Here is a 14955-nt window from a genome sequence, read left to right as displayed (position 1 = left end):
CTTCCCTTCTCCTGTGCCTATCGGAGTCTGCCGAGAAGGCTTGTGAGTAAGGGAGAATAAGGCACACTGGGTCAGAGGGAGGGGAGGCGGAGCACCCCAGTCCTGCTCCTGGGAGCACAGTGGGATTTCTCCCCCGCCCCCTGGACACTCCAGGCCACCGTACAGAGTGGGCGGGGCTACAACAGGCACTGGCAACAGTCGCTGCCTCAGTGCCCGGCTTGCTAAGGCCTACTGAATCAGCTTGCGTGCAGGGACGTTTTGGCGCCCCCCACGTGACCAAAATGGATGCGCCCGGGGACAAGAGGTACTGTCCTAGGCAAAAACGCCTGTGCTACCCAGCAAGGCAGGGGGGCCGGTCAGGGTCATCTGGCGGGCCGGATACGGCCCGCGGGGTCAGATAATGCCCAGGTCTGCACTAGTGGGTAGAAACCACTGGCCACATCTGTGTGGTTATCCTTGCCAACAGGCTTGGAAAAAATGTCTTGTCCCTACAATAGAGACTTAATATGTGAAAGCCAGCACATGAAGCTTTTCATGGCATGGAGGTAAATAACATCACCAGATAAAAAATAGTCGAATAACCCTCTGTTAAAGGAACTGGGTATTTTTCTCCCAGGCAGTCAGCAACCCTATCCCAAAACATACTAGGGGTGGAGACAAGGGAAGGAGCCCACGTTGATCTTGCCTTCCTTCCTGCCCTCAGGTCAGCCCTCCTTGCCACTCCCATCTTTGATGGGACCTGAGCTGGGCTCATTGGGCTGTGGCTGAGGTAAGTGAGCCCTGAGGGGGGACAGCTGCCGCAAGGGCACTCCTCTGGATGCAGCTCACTCTTCCTCTTTCCCTCCCACCCATTTATCCAGCCAGTGGGTCACTGCTGAGTGTCAGTTCGTTAAGGCTATAACAGGGAGACAGCGATGATGGCAGCAGCAGTTGACTGCCTTGCTCGCTTACTTATTTGCATTTGCCCCACATCCCTCACACAAACATGCTGAAGAGTGCATGCCCCCCCGCCCCATGGCGTGTGAGGGCAAAAGAGATGCTTGTCTATATGTGTGCTGGGACTGGCTGGTTATGGGGGGAGTGGCAAAGGCATCATCTTTTTATTTTCTTTCTGGCTTCTGGCTTCTTGGGACTTCTTTTTGTTTTGTTAACAATGACCAATCAACATTTTCTTGATTAAAAGAAAGGTGGACTGTCATCCCTCCACTTCCCTCCAGCCTGTCGCCTTGTGCCCAAATTCAATGGCAAAGTCAGCTTCCCAGTGGCCCTTCCTTTCCCTTCCATACACACATACACACATTTGCCTGAAACTTTGCAGAAACTTTTAGCATTAGGTTTCTCCTCTCCCAGTCTTGTGGTTCTCCTTTATGTTATTCATTATTATTTGTTTCTGACATTTATAGTCCACCTTTCTCACAGGGAAGCATAGCATAGGTAGAACTGAAGCATAACATGTGTCAATGTGACATTAATAAATTAGGGTAATTACCACAGTAGAATCCTATGGATGAACAAGCTTGCTCTTAGGGATTACATTATTTATAGAATGGATTAGGATCACTACAGAAAATGAGACCAATAATAAATGCATTAAGGATTTTAGAAGGGTTGAACCCCTGAACAGAACTGAACTGTAGCAGAAGTATTAACATGGCATATTAAATGATGCAGAATTACACAGTAGAATCATACTTACAGCAAACAATATTTATTTACTTTGCTTATTTACATTATTTATAGTCTGCCTTTTTCATAAGGCCTTTTGTGAATAGCACAGAATCAGGGCAATCATTAGAAATGGAACATTCGGTGCATTAAAGGTTTTTAACATCTTTGTAAAACTTGTCTTCTCGACCACCCCTTCACCCAGTTAAAACCTCATTTTTAATTATTGCTTTTGCGTAGGGTGTATTTGGTGGAGGTGGAGAAGCTTGCCATGACCTTGTACATCTTTTCCAAAAGTAAACTTGCTGCCTCTTTTTGCAAAAGTTCTGAGGTGTATTGGGGTTTGAGAAGAGCACAATTTCAGTGCTTGTCCTGGGCACCATTTTCTATAGATACCCCCTGCCCGTTGACAGGCAGCAATTAAAGGAATGCACCAATGTACACTAATGTGGTACCGTCCTTCTCATGTCAGCCCAATGTTGCCTATATGCAGGACACAAGGGAGAACAAAGCAGTGGTTCTTATCCTTTTTAATGCCGTGACCCTTTAATACAGTTCCTCATGTTGTGGTGACCCCCAACCCTAACATTTATCCGTTTTACAGATGGAGAACACTGATGCATAGAGTCTTAGGTGACCCCTGTGAAAGGGTCGTTCGACCCCCCAAAGGGGGTTGCGATCCTCAGGTTGAGAACCACTGGAATAGAGTGTCACACCAGTGTGGAGGGAGGCATGATCAGTAGAAGCCCTGGAAACATAAATGTTGAGATCTCTAGAGATGCAGGTTTGAGTGTCCTGCTGAAACCACACACCCTTATCCAGGTGAATACACAGGAAAATGAACAGAAATATCACCCCCCCCTTCCTTGTATCTTACTTGGCCCGTGAAACCCCGAGAGAATTCCCAAGTGTTAAAATATCCCCCCCCCTTCATTTTACCTATTTTTCCATCTTGTCACATAAAATAGTTGTATTTTGTTTTCTGTTTTATTTTGATGGATAAATGCCACGGTCATTGTACAGATAACCTTACGCGACTCATGCCCGGATTGGAACATGGAATGACTCCCCTCTAAAATGTATGGTTATGTCCTGTCAGATATTGATTCCATTTCATGCTTCCTCTTCCATATTGCCTTGATGTTAGAAAAGAAAAGACACAATTTATCATATCTGCACTTGCTAAATACATCCCCATCAGTGTTCTACTCAGTTCTCCCAACCCTTTCTGGCCCTTTTTTGGATGTGCTCCTGTCTTCACATGGTCTGTAAGGCCTTCCCACTCCCTGCTGACACTACCCAGCGGCAAATGGCTCTTCCACCTCCTCGTGTGTAGCAGTCTCTATACTACAATGTAATTTCTTCAGCCAGCCTGAAGTGAATTTTCATTCAACAGAGTCTTTAGCAAAGCAAATGAAAATGGCAATGTCAATATTGCGGCTGACATAAATGGTAGTCTTTGAATAAATGAAATGTAGATAGCTTTATTGGATTCAATTACATTTGAAATTGGACAACTTGAAAACAAACTACAATAAAAACTGGAACTCATTTATTAGGTAACATTTTTGGAAAACCCAACAGACATAAATTTTTTTTTTATTTATTTATTTATTATTTGATTTCAGATAAATCACCTATCCCCCCCAAGGAGGGCTCAGGGTGGTGAACAAATATAAAAGTATACATATAAACATAAATATATAAAAAGTTTAAAATTTTTCATTCTAAAACAGTATCCCACGAACCTGGCATATGCAACCCTCCCAAGAAGAGTGCATGGGTCCCGATGATGTTAGGGGACCCCTATACAGCAGGAGGGAGGATGAAAGCAGGGGCACCCCTAGCTGCTGGTTCCTCCAAGGTCTGGTGGAACACCACTCCGGTCTTTGCAGGCCTCACTGGAATCCTCTCCCATATCCCAAGAGGGGCCCTGGACAGCTGGTGGTAGAAGTGTTCCACAGGCAGGGGCCAGAGCGTCGAAAGGCCACTGGGTCCGAGGGAAGTGGAGGGCCAGCCGATCATTGAGGGGCCAGGGATTTCCAAGGTAATTGGGTTCCTCCTGCTGAGCCGCAGAGGGCTCCACTGGCTCGACATATGGGGTATCATGCGTCCCCGAAGGTAATGAGGGTCCCAGGTCGCTGCAAGGCCTTAAAGGTCAACACCAACATCTCTTGAAGAAGTGATGACCGGAACTCCAAATTGGGAGCCAATGCAGCTGGTGCAACACAGGCTGATATTATGATCCCAGATGGCACTGCTACTGTGAGCAGAACGTGCAGCTAGCATTTTGGACCAAGTTTTAGCCTCCCAATCAGGACGCAAGGGGAAGGCTCACAGAGCTAAGTTGGCAATAGTTCTAGGCCTGAGGAGACTGACCGTGGCATGGATCAAGCAGTGGCTAGGGTCAGCTGCTTGAGAGGGAAGGGAGCCAGCCGTCAAGCCGGAGCCTGTCAGAAGATGGAAAATCCAACTCCGGTTGTGGGCGGGCCACCCTGGGTCTCCATTGAAAGAGATCTAATCCAGGTGGGACCCCCAGGCTGCGAACGGAGGGGAGGTCGCCGCTAATGTGACCCCCCCTCCCACATCCGGCGGGCTGGAATTCCCCCCACCTCTCCCCGCCAAGCCACAGAGGGATCTCCCGCCTCTCGGATGGGATTAAGTTTCCTTTTAACCTTGCCTTGCTTGTAAATCCAAACTCAGCCGACCGCCTCCAAAACAATGCTGTAGAGCTGCAGGAAGCGGTGACAGCTCCCGCCTACCCATCGACAGAATGAGCTGAGTGTCATCAGCATACTGATGGCAGACCATGCAAGGGAGGGGAGGGAGTGAGGGATGGCATGCAAGGGAGGGGAGGTGGGGCGGGGAGAGGGTCCGGGCATCTGGATTACGGCCTCCACCACACCCCTAGCTGGCAAGGGAGGGGAAGGGAAGGGAGGGTTAGAAGGGGCAAATAGAGAGGGGTTAGATAGCCCAAATCTTTTTTACCAGTCCAGGAACATGTACACATTCTGCATCTCCTAACAAGTTTTTAAATGGTAGCACAGAAAGCACATTTTAAAATGTCATTTCCTAGCGCTCAGTTGTGGAAGGTAACAGTAAAATTGCTGTCCCAATTTTTTTTTTTACTTCAGCTTTGTGAGTGCTAGGGAATAAAAAAGTTGGGGTTAGTGCTGATTAAAAGTAGAAAAGATTAATCTTCAGCAATATATTGCAGCAGTTCATATTTCACTTCCAGCATTTTAATAAAACATGTTCATCCATCTGTAAAACTTTGCAGATTATGTAATATATAGTTTTGCAATACCTATATTAAAAAGAACTCTGAATTCACATATAGATGTGGAAAATCTTATTTAATCATGCATTTATGCACCCAAGATAGAAAAGAGTAGCTACTTTTTTTAAAAAAAACTTTTTCTTTCAGCAAATAATACAATGGGATCAATGTATGTGGCATGCACATGGCCAGCTATGGAGTAGGGAACTGTGCAGGATCGGTTTGCACACACAGTTCTCTGTTTAGCAGTAGACACATTTGAAACAATGGTTGGAAGTGGGTAAAGGAACTTATGCTGGATCCAAATGAGCTGGAAGCCAATACAGATGCATAAAGATGGGCATCACATTTGGCTATGAAATTTAGACGGAAAAGGCCTGTGACAAGGGGAAGCCAGAGATAAGCCTGCAGTAGTCAAGGTGGGAATTGCTCTGAGCATGAACTAGAACCATAGCCACATCAGGATTGCATTTTCATAATATTGTACCATGAACAAGCTAAGCCACAGTTTTCGTCAGTGTTATTCACAAGTGTGTGTGTATTCATTACTTTTTTTTTTCCAGAGGAAACTCTTCATATATAATATAGAAATGTTCTTTGCCTTACTGAACATACACCAGCAACAGAGTATCAGGTAAACTTTCATTTTTAAGGTATTATGTTTTATTTCACCATTTTTCTGAGCTGAAATGGACTACATTTGCAGCCAAGGAAAGCAAGGATGCAACTTCATTCCCTTCTGTATTCTCCTGTACAATTTTCCTCTTGGCAACAGATTTTAAATGTGGTTGCTTCTCTTTCTTCTTCTTTCTTTTTTTCCATGGGAACTGTTTGGTAAGCGCCGACATTAGAGTTGACAAAGCTTTTTGTGTGTTTTCCTCCTTTGCCTGGTTTCTGTGTCTGTGTGTGCAGGCATGCATTCATTAACGTAATTCCTCAACATTCAACAACAGCACATCATAAACCAGGGAGAAAAAAACCCCCTCATAAATATTTAGATTCTCCTGTCTACCTTCCAAACCAAAGTGAGGGGGGGAAAGAGTATTTGGTAAGGACTTGGTCTAAGTTAATCTGCATGTGAACTGAAATGCGTTACAAAAGGATGAAAAAGTGGTGAAAACTAGTATACAATTGCATGGTCCCTAGGGGGTCATTCATCTTGTTCATGTCAATACATTCCCAGTCTCAGTGCCTAGCTTTTTCTGCGCATGACCAAACAGACCGGCTTTGTAAAGACAATGTGGCAAATGATGTGCATATTTTGTTCCATTGTGTAGGGCATATTAAGAAAAAAAGTTGGTGCTAAATACCTTACATTGTGGGAGTAGCAACTGATTTTTCTTTGTGTCTTTCTGCTTATCTGAAATCCCTTACCCCTAGATACAGGTTTTTTCTAAGTAATCTACACGTATCAGCTCAACAGATCAAAATTAAGAATTTCTTAAGTGTTACCTGAAAATAATAGAGAAGAAAACAAGTTTAATATTTGGGTTTTAGGAATACAACTTTGAATGCAACTGATGACTACCAGTTAAGAGAATTAAAAAATGTAGACCTAATCTTCCTCACAATGTGTAAAAAGCACGACAGAAACCTTCACAGAGATAGCACCTCCATTTAGTTGATGCAACTTATATTAACAAGAATATAACATTAAAATACAATTCATAAACGTTTGCATTAAAATGGCAGTGACTGAATATGCGACTCCTGCTTTTGTACAAAAAGTTTCATGATGGTTTATTCCAAAAACTGTTGCCATACTAATCAAAGAACACTTTTGTGTGGACTAGATAGTTAAGTGAGAAAAAAAAAAAACAAATTCAGTATTTGATTTTTAAAAAATTAAAAAAAATGGATTTACTTCTCTGTATTTAAAACTTTTCAAGTATCACAAAGTATTTAAGAGGCTCCTTTTGCAAATCTCTGCTCAGCTGTGAAGGCTGCTGGGTGACAACAGGCAAATCCCTTCTCAGCCTATCCTATCCCATCATGTGGAAGATGAGATAGCTCCATTATACTGGCTCAAGTGCCTCAGAAAATATGTGGGTTACAAATACAATAAATAAATCACAATGACCGGATGAAGTTCTGAATCAAAGGTTATGACACTTATGAGATTATGATAATATATGCAGTCACACGTGCAAGTCAACATTCAATATTCCACTTGACTGAAGTATTTATATGAACCAATCCCGTTGTGCAAAATTTGAGTGTGTCCTTTTATTCTGTGAAGTCCAAATGAATCAGAAAGGAATGGAGATTTAAAATACGCACAAAATAGTTCCTATTAGCTATAGATAGAAGACTACAATTGCTCCCCAAGTTCTCTGTCCATAAAAAATTTAATGCATTGACCTTTTTTTAAAAAAGCTCTGTTCCACTAACTGGTTCTTAATTTGCTATTACGTCCCATGTATGTTTGTGTAGTTGATGCTTCCTTCTTATTTATCATGTGTTTCACAAAGACAAAAACACAATGCTGTCATGTTTTTTGCACATCCCATTTTGTACCTGTTTATAATGGTTGGAATTCAAGGAGCTGCTTATATTTATGCAAGGGGGAGTGTGTTAGTCCAGTGGAAGGTTTGATCTTTTTTTCTTTCTGAGATAATCAAGTTCCCCTCAGTTTTCAAAACAATCTTGTTATGTAAAAGGCTGCTGTTTGAAAAGGAAAAATGGCAAGTATAAAATTCACATGGGCTCATGGAACTGCATGTTTCTTCAGGGAGGTAAATCCCAGGGGGTGGTAAAAGGTAGTATTTTGTTTCTTCAGGACAATCAAAGTTGAAGTGGGCTAAGTGGGAAGGGAGATTGTGAGGTGGGATCCCCAGATCTTCCTCAAGCCCAGTAGTTCCCAACGTCAGGTACACATACCCCCAGGGGTACTTGCCACAGTGTTTGGGGATGTACAAAGATTATGTAATGTGTTTGCTAATGTGGAGGTACAGCTTTAGGGAAATGGGTTGCCAAGGGGTATGCGAGTGAAAAAGTTTGGGAACCACTGCTTTCGGCAATCCTTACGAAGAGCAGTTTGTTTCCAGAGAACTGATCTGAACTTGATTCTGAACAAAATGGTTTAGTGCTTGGCTTGAAAAGTCCAAGAAACTTTGCTACTTACATACCGGTAGTTACTGTTAATACCTAGCCAGTACTTTTCTATGTATGACAGATACATTGAGTTTTATGAGGTATTTTTTGAGGTATATTTAACGTTTGTGTGAACACTTTTTCTGTTCTGTAAACTATATTATCTACTTCTAAGAAACAAGAGTTTTATCATACAGGGTAGCTAAATTCTTAACCACATGAACTGCTAAAACTTCATTAGACTTTTAAGCAGAATTGGAGGCGAATTTGTAAAGCTTGAATTTAACTTGGGTACAAATTGCTGAATCCTATATGAAATTCCTTACTTTTGAATCCAAAGGACCTGGTTATCTTCTGAGTGATGGCAACTGACATTATAGATCCTAGGAATTTACAGACAAATATAATTCTTGAGGGAGTGGAAGAATCCAACATTATTCCAAAGTGCTAGAATATTTCTGCACTATAATTAAATATAATTAATTATATTTTATGATGTATTTAAGCTCTGTTTTGAGAGCCTAGGTGACATATATAAAATATTGCACTGATATATATGAGAGACAGGCTTTCAAATGCCATTGCTGATTGTTCAAAGTGGATTCATAACAAGGCAAAACACGATCATATTCCAGCAAAAAACAAAACGAAAAAGAGAAGCCAACAAGCAAACTTTTGTTTTAATGAGCCTCCCCCCACACACTTCAAAGTGTAATATATTGTCAGTATGACAGAATATAACTCCAAATAAATAGGAGTTACTGGATAAACTAAAACAATGTTATTTTGACTAGTATAGCAAAATTAACTTAATGGCTATATGATCTGTTTATAGAACTGGAAATGAACTTGTAAAGCTTGTATTCAACTTATTTTCAAGGAATACAATTTTATTAGAATTTTTAAAAGTACAGGCAGCCAGTAAATTACTAACTTTAGTGATTCACCAACCCACCCCCCCACCTCCCCTGCTTCCCGGTGAAATCTCCCAAACACTCCTTAGCAGGTGAGAAGTTATTTGCAGACCTAGGTGAAGTGAGTTGCAATTCTATTCCACATGTGGATGATCATATTTTTTTAACAAAGTTGAAAACCAGGTCAGCACTGGAAGGAAGACAGAGGAATGTTTCAAGAATGTCAATAGACTTTTGGCAGATAGAATGATCAAAATGAAGCCAGACAATGCTTAAAGCTTCCCCCTTTTTGACCCTGAGTGAGTTTTAACAATGAAGGAAGCATTGGCTAAGAAGCACTTAAAGAGACAGAATATCATAGATCTATAGTATGTGGCCTTCAAGACACTTGTAGCTTACCACTGCTACTATCTAAGTTGGCTGTAAGGTTTCCTAAAGGTTGTTACTGACTGGAGAAACTTTCTATTTTACAGAAAGAAAAGGAAGGAAACTAGCAGGATAAAGCTGTAAAACCCTTGTGACACCAAGGGACATGCGATCACCAGATTTGGTGCAACAGGGTCACAAGGAGAGTTATGTCTCCCCTTTGTTGTTGTTTCAATGGGAAGAACAGAGCAATCCCATGTAATTGGGGCAGTTGCCTACTGAGAATATTAATCAGGATACGTGAAAGAATCAGGATCCTTCTGAAAAGAAAATGGGAACCGAGAGCACATATGTACATAAGGAAAGAACTGTTACTTGAAAGAAAGTAAAAGAATGTGCCAGTAGATCCTTAAACAAAGAAGCAAATAGAAAAGAATCAATGAATGATCAGACCCCCTGAATAAACAAGTTCTTCTTAGAACACTGACACCATTTTAAAAAGTTAACCAACTCAGTTAGGGCGGCCATTGTGATGCTGGAATCCACCCCCAAACAGCATTATTTTCAATGGTGTTTAAACTAGGGAGCCCAGATTCTCCTTTTACTAACGACTTAGTCCCTAGTTTAATAATGATTGGTGCTGATTGCCTTTGGGGTGGATTCCCCACCTGAAACAGCATCACTGCACTTCAGTGTTTAAGAACTGGGGACCTCAGATTCTCCCTAAATCCATGCCAAGGGGGGGTGGATTTAAAAGGAGAATCTGGGAAATTTGGGAGTGCCTGCTGCCAGGGATGCAATTGTTAAGCTAGCAGCACTAAACTTTCAGGGTATCTTTAGGAGACTTCTCCTGATGATACTTCACTCCAGGTTTCAGGAATGGTTCTATGGGGTCAAAGTGCCATGGACCCTCAAATATGTAGTCCCCATCTTCTATTAGCTCCTATTGGAAACAATGGGGGATGGGGCACCCCCTTTGGGAATCCATAACTTTGGACCTCCTGAACCAAACCTCACCAACCCTGGGTGGTATCATCAGGAGAGTTTCCCAAAAAATCCCTGAAATTCTGGTGCTGCTAGCCCAGGGGTAGGGAACCTGCGGCTCTCCAGATGTTCAGGAACTACAATTCCCATCAGCCCCTACCAGCATGGCCAATTGGCCATGCTGACAGAGGCTGATGGGAATTGCAGTTCCTGAACATCTGGAGAGCCGCAGGTTCCCTACCCCTGTGCTAGCCTAAAAACCACGCCTCCTTAAGGCCAAAAACGGAAAAAACACTAAAAATACAAAAAACCCACAAACGGGAAGTGGAGCTTCAGACATGTAATGGAGGGGGTTGAACCTGGGAAACCCACCACCACCACCTATGTCCTTGGGGCCAAACCAGATACGTATAGGTAGTCTGTCTGTCTTACCCATATTTAAAATGTAGTGAGGAATGTGCAAGTGATAGGAAGTGAATCCTGCACTACATTACCTTCCCACATTCAAGTGAAGTAGACAGTTTTCACCAGGTCTCTCTCTATTCCCAAAAATAAGCCAGGCAGGGAAGGAAGTGAAAGGTTGGGGAGACAGTACTCCCAATCCCTAGTGTCCTCTTTTTTTGTAACAGAATCCACTCCTCCTATGATAAATGAGCAGAGGAGACATGCAATGGATGGGAATGTGCTTATTCCCATCTCCTCTAAATGAAGCTACTTCATATTCCTAGATATATTTAGTCAGAAGTACGTCCATTAAAAGTGGGACTTGCAACTGTGTAACTTTGTCAACATTGGTTTGCAAGATGTGTTTTCCAAAAAGCAACAAAAATATACATTCTAAGAGAGCCTACAGCTGTCTTTTAAATATTGGTACATTATACTTGAATTAATATTCTTATTCCTGAAAACAGGGAAAAAACTTACACACCACTATTTAACCTAAGTTATTTTTCTCTAAATCTCACACTGGCATTGTACCTTACATGGAACTACAAAATTTGAACAAGTAGAGATTATGAAAAAGCAGACATTTAAAACAGCCTTACAAGGCAATTGTTAAAATATGATCAGTATTGTCTTCTTAGAGAGTAGAGAATTACACACTGAGACAAGAGCATTAATATGTTTTAATCATTAATTTCTGAACGATCATATGATGCTTACTCGGAATTCAAGACCTGTAAAATAAAGTAGGAAATACATTTGAGTAAGCAGCATGCTTATGATCGGGTAGCAAGTATTTGTAAAGCACCTTTGAAATCTATTGGACTTTCATGAAAATATGCTTGCTATAATAAGCAACTATAAAAGAAAAGCTGTCTTGCCTAATCCATTTATCTATGTCTTTACAATCTGAGCCTATTTATGCTTCTTTATGGGCCTCATTTCCAGGTATGGCAGAATAAAATTGCCTTTACAGCAAAGATACCTTTCTAACAAGATAAATTAATATTAGGGTGTTGTGGGTTTTCTGAGTTAATGTTGTGCCTTGACAATGCAGCTCATGACAGACAGTAGCACACAGCAGCACAGTGGGATCTTGAAGACAAAACTTTGGAACGCCTGAACTTCTCTAGTTCGACTGTCTCAAACTACTGTTTATATGATTTTAGAAGGATTTTTTTAAAAAAGAGGAAACACACTTTCCCAATGTTATTTCTCAGTAAACAGAGCGAAGAGTAAGAGATACGCAGAGTTATTATTTCTAGCATCCTGCTGCTACGGTGAGCTTGTAAAGCTCCGAGAGAAAACGGGGGGGGGGGGGCGAGGGGAGACTGCGCACAATGACATGTGCCGGATCAGGTTAACTGAGACGTCCTTGGCAACAGGACACGGGAGTCCAAGAGAGGCAATAAACACGGCACCCTAAACTAGGCAGACGGTCATTTTTGGACTCGAGAGACCCCTCCCTTCGCAGTCGACCCTGCAGGGTTGACAGCTGAGGCGAGAGCAGCTGCTCAAGCAGTTTTGCTGAGGGAGTCAGGACGGGGTGGACCCTGACTGGAAGAAACTCCCTGGTTATGCTCCACCCCTAGACAACACAGTCGTGTTCCCAACTGGCGTGCGTGGCTTCTTGCGGAGGAGAGCCCGTGCGCTACACTTCTGTGTCAGGGACCGGACCACGGGAGAGATGCCACTCCGACTGAGGGAAGAGCCCACCCCACTGTTTCCAGAGTCCCCTCCCCCCCGGGACCTAGGCGCCCTCCAGGCAGCACCACCGGTCCCTGGGGCTGCGAGGCCAACGTCGGTCAATCGGAAGGGAAAGTCTTGCCCCAACTTGGGAACTGATCAGGGGAGGCCAGCTAGAAAGGCGGGCCGGCGTTCCTAAAATCTTCCTGGGCGAGTGCGCTGGAGAAAGGAGAGCCGTTCAGGCTGCCCGCGGCTGTGTGCATGGTCGTGGCGAACTGAGCACTAGCGGGTGTTCGAAACACACTGTGAGCGAGCCGGCGGGTCGCTCGTATGTGCTCTTGGAAGAGGAAATGGCGCTGCTCTGTGTGAGAAACGCCGGCCTCGGAGACCCCCGGTGTAATATGCACACATCACGACAGTGTGTCGCGGAGGACTAGCCGAGCACACGGGAATCTGCCGAACATGCCGGCGCATCGACATTCCTGGCTCTCCTCTTCACCGCCAGCGGCCCCTTCCCTTTGGGTCGCCGCTCTTCTCGTGGACCCTCGCGGCCACTTAAAAGAGTAGAAAAGAACAGACTTCGCGTGCCGCCTGCGCAGGCGCACACCGTCTTCTTCTCAGCCCCGCCCCATTTCTTACACCTTGAGAGGAAGGGCTGCGACCGCCGCGACACAATTGAAAGCGCAAGCCCGCGTGCTCGTGCGCGTACAAATAAATAATCTATGTGTCCGTATGAAACCGTGTGAGAGCGAACACTACACGCATGCGCGCTAGTAGTAACTCGCCCCCGATCGGGACTTCCCCGCCACCAGCACGTGACGTAGTCCCACCCCGACGTTAGATCCGTGAAGTAACAAGTTTTTTTTTCTCCTGAGGAGTTTCTCGTGCGCTCACATTAAACATAGGGGGAGGGGGTGTGCAGACAGCGAGAGCAGTTTCCCGCAACAATCATCTGGAGCGTGAAAGTGTAGTAGGCAACAGCGCGAGCCTTTGTGTGCGCGCGCGCCGGTTAGTCACACCAAACCACACGGGGGGGGAACAGAACGGAAAGCTGCGCGCGCGTGTTTGCTAGCGCCGCGTTTTTCCCGTTAGCACGAGCGACCCCCTCTGTCTCCCCCCCCACGACCCCCCCTTGTGGATCGAAAGCCAAGTCCCGAGTCTCTCAAGCGCGCGGCAGGGGCGGGGCGGCCAGAATCCGCCAAGTGGCGGCGCCGCCGCCGCCGTTCTGATTAACGGCCGCCCCGCCCCTACTCCTCGGCTGCTCCCGCCCCGGCCCCTCTCCCCTCCCCGCCGCCGTTGCCTGCCGCCGCCAGCACAGCCCGAACTGAAGCGAATTGAGGAGGAGGAGGAAGAAGACGGCGGCGGCGGCGAAGGAGGCACGGAGACTACAGCCGGGCGGAGACTCGTCAGCCACAAGGAACGGCACCGGCGGGAGGGGAGGGCGGCAGGCAACAGCAGCAGCAACACCAGCAGAAGCACCACCGGTGGCCGGGAACAGCCTTACAAGCGGCGGCGGGGACTCCTCGGGAAACAGCAGCCTAGCCCGCCCCCATTTGCCTGCTTGCCTCCCCCGTCGCGGAGACAGACCAGGGAGAAGGAGCCGCGACCGACGCCTGCGTGTGCCCGGGGAGAGGAAGAGGAGGAGGGGGAAACATTGACGATTGCGCCGGCCGCTGGCACTGGGAAAAGGCTTCCAGTGGGAGCGGCTACAGGAAGAGAGAGAAGCGGCCGCGGCTGCGGAAGATCTGTGTGCAAACGCGCCGGAGGAGGCAGACTAGGGCGCAGCCCTCGGCGGTGTTGGGAGTGGAGCGGGGGCTGGGGGGGTGGCGGTCGCCGAGTTTCCCCCCGTGTTTTTCCCCGCCGCCTGGGACCCGGCGGCGTCTTCTGCGGGCTTCTTCGTCAACGGTCCCGGCACCCCTCTTTTCCCGCTTCCTCCTCCTGCCCAGGTCTTAGGGGGGGGAGAGGCCTTCCCCCCGCCCCGCACACACACCCCGTCTCTTCCCCGCCTGGCGGGCGCCCAGTGCGGTGGTGGGGCGAGTGCTGGTGCGGGCGCTCTCTCGCTCTCTTCGCACGCTTGGAATATGGTGGGGGAAATGGAAACCAAGGAGAAGCCCAAGCCGAGCCCCGATTACCTGATGCAGCTGATGAACGACAAGAAGCTCATGAGTAGCCTCCCCAACTTCTGCGGGATATTCAACCACCTCGAGAGGCTGCTTGACGAAGGTAAAAACAAACACACGGGCGTTGGTGGTGGGGGAGGTGACCGGATAGAGAGTCCGAGAGCGACTCTGTCCTAGTGGCTGAGAGGAGGGTGGGGAAGAGACAGGGCGCCCCCCTCACCCCCGCACAACTTAGGCCTTTGTACTCTTACAGGGATCCCCTTTGCTCTCCCTATTTCAGTTCGGGAGATGGTGGTGGATTCCCCCTTTCGGCCCTTCAATGGCGCCTCTCGGCCTGGCATCCCGCCCCATAAACAAAAGAGGCGAAGCGGGAAGTCTTTCCACCGAAGTTTTAGGGTTCAGA

At 45.9% G+C, this 14955-nt stretch overlaps 1 protein-coding gene across 10 annotated transcripts in view; it reads left to right on the top strand.

Annotated features, from left to right (window-relative positions):
* The first annotated feature begins 14241 nt into the window (after positions 1-14241).
* The window catches only part of QKI (QKI, KH domain containing RNA binding), a 194114-nt gene continuing 193400 nt past the window's right edge, over positions 14242-14955 (top strand). For 8 of the 10 annotated variants that reach the window (XR_007243763.1, XM_048487602.1, XM_048487596.1 and 5 more), the window contains exon 1: positions 14364-14655. Coding sequence is in view for 9 of the 10 variants with exons in the window: in XM_048487602.1 (XP_048343559.1) it covers positions 14514-14655 (142 nt within the window). In the remaining variant the exon portion in view is untranslated. Of the gene's footprint in view, positions 14656-14955 lie in introns of all 10 variants that reach the window. The other 2 variants (XM_048487653.1, XM_048487661.1) reach the window with 2 other exon arrangements.

This window comes from Sphaerodactylus townsendi, linkage group LG01 (genome assembly GCF_021028975.2).
Source record: "Sphaerodactylus townsendi isolate TG3544 linkage group LG01, MPM_Stown_v2.3, whole genome shotgun sequence".
Taxonomy (NCBI): Eukaryota; Metazoa; Chordata; class Lepidosauria; order Squamata; family Sphaerodactylidae; genus Sphaerodactylus; species Sphaerodactylus townsendi.
The sequence above is the reverse complement of the archived record's forward strand: the minus strand, read 5'-3'. Positions and strand labels throughout refer to the sequence as shown.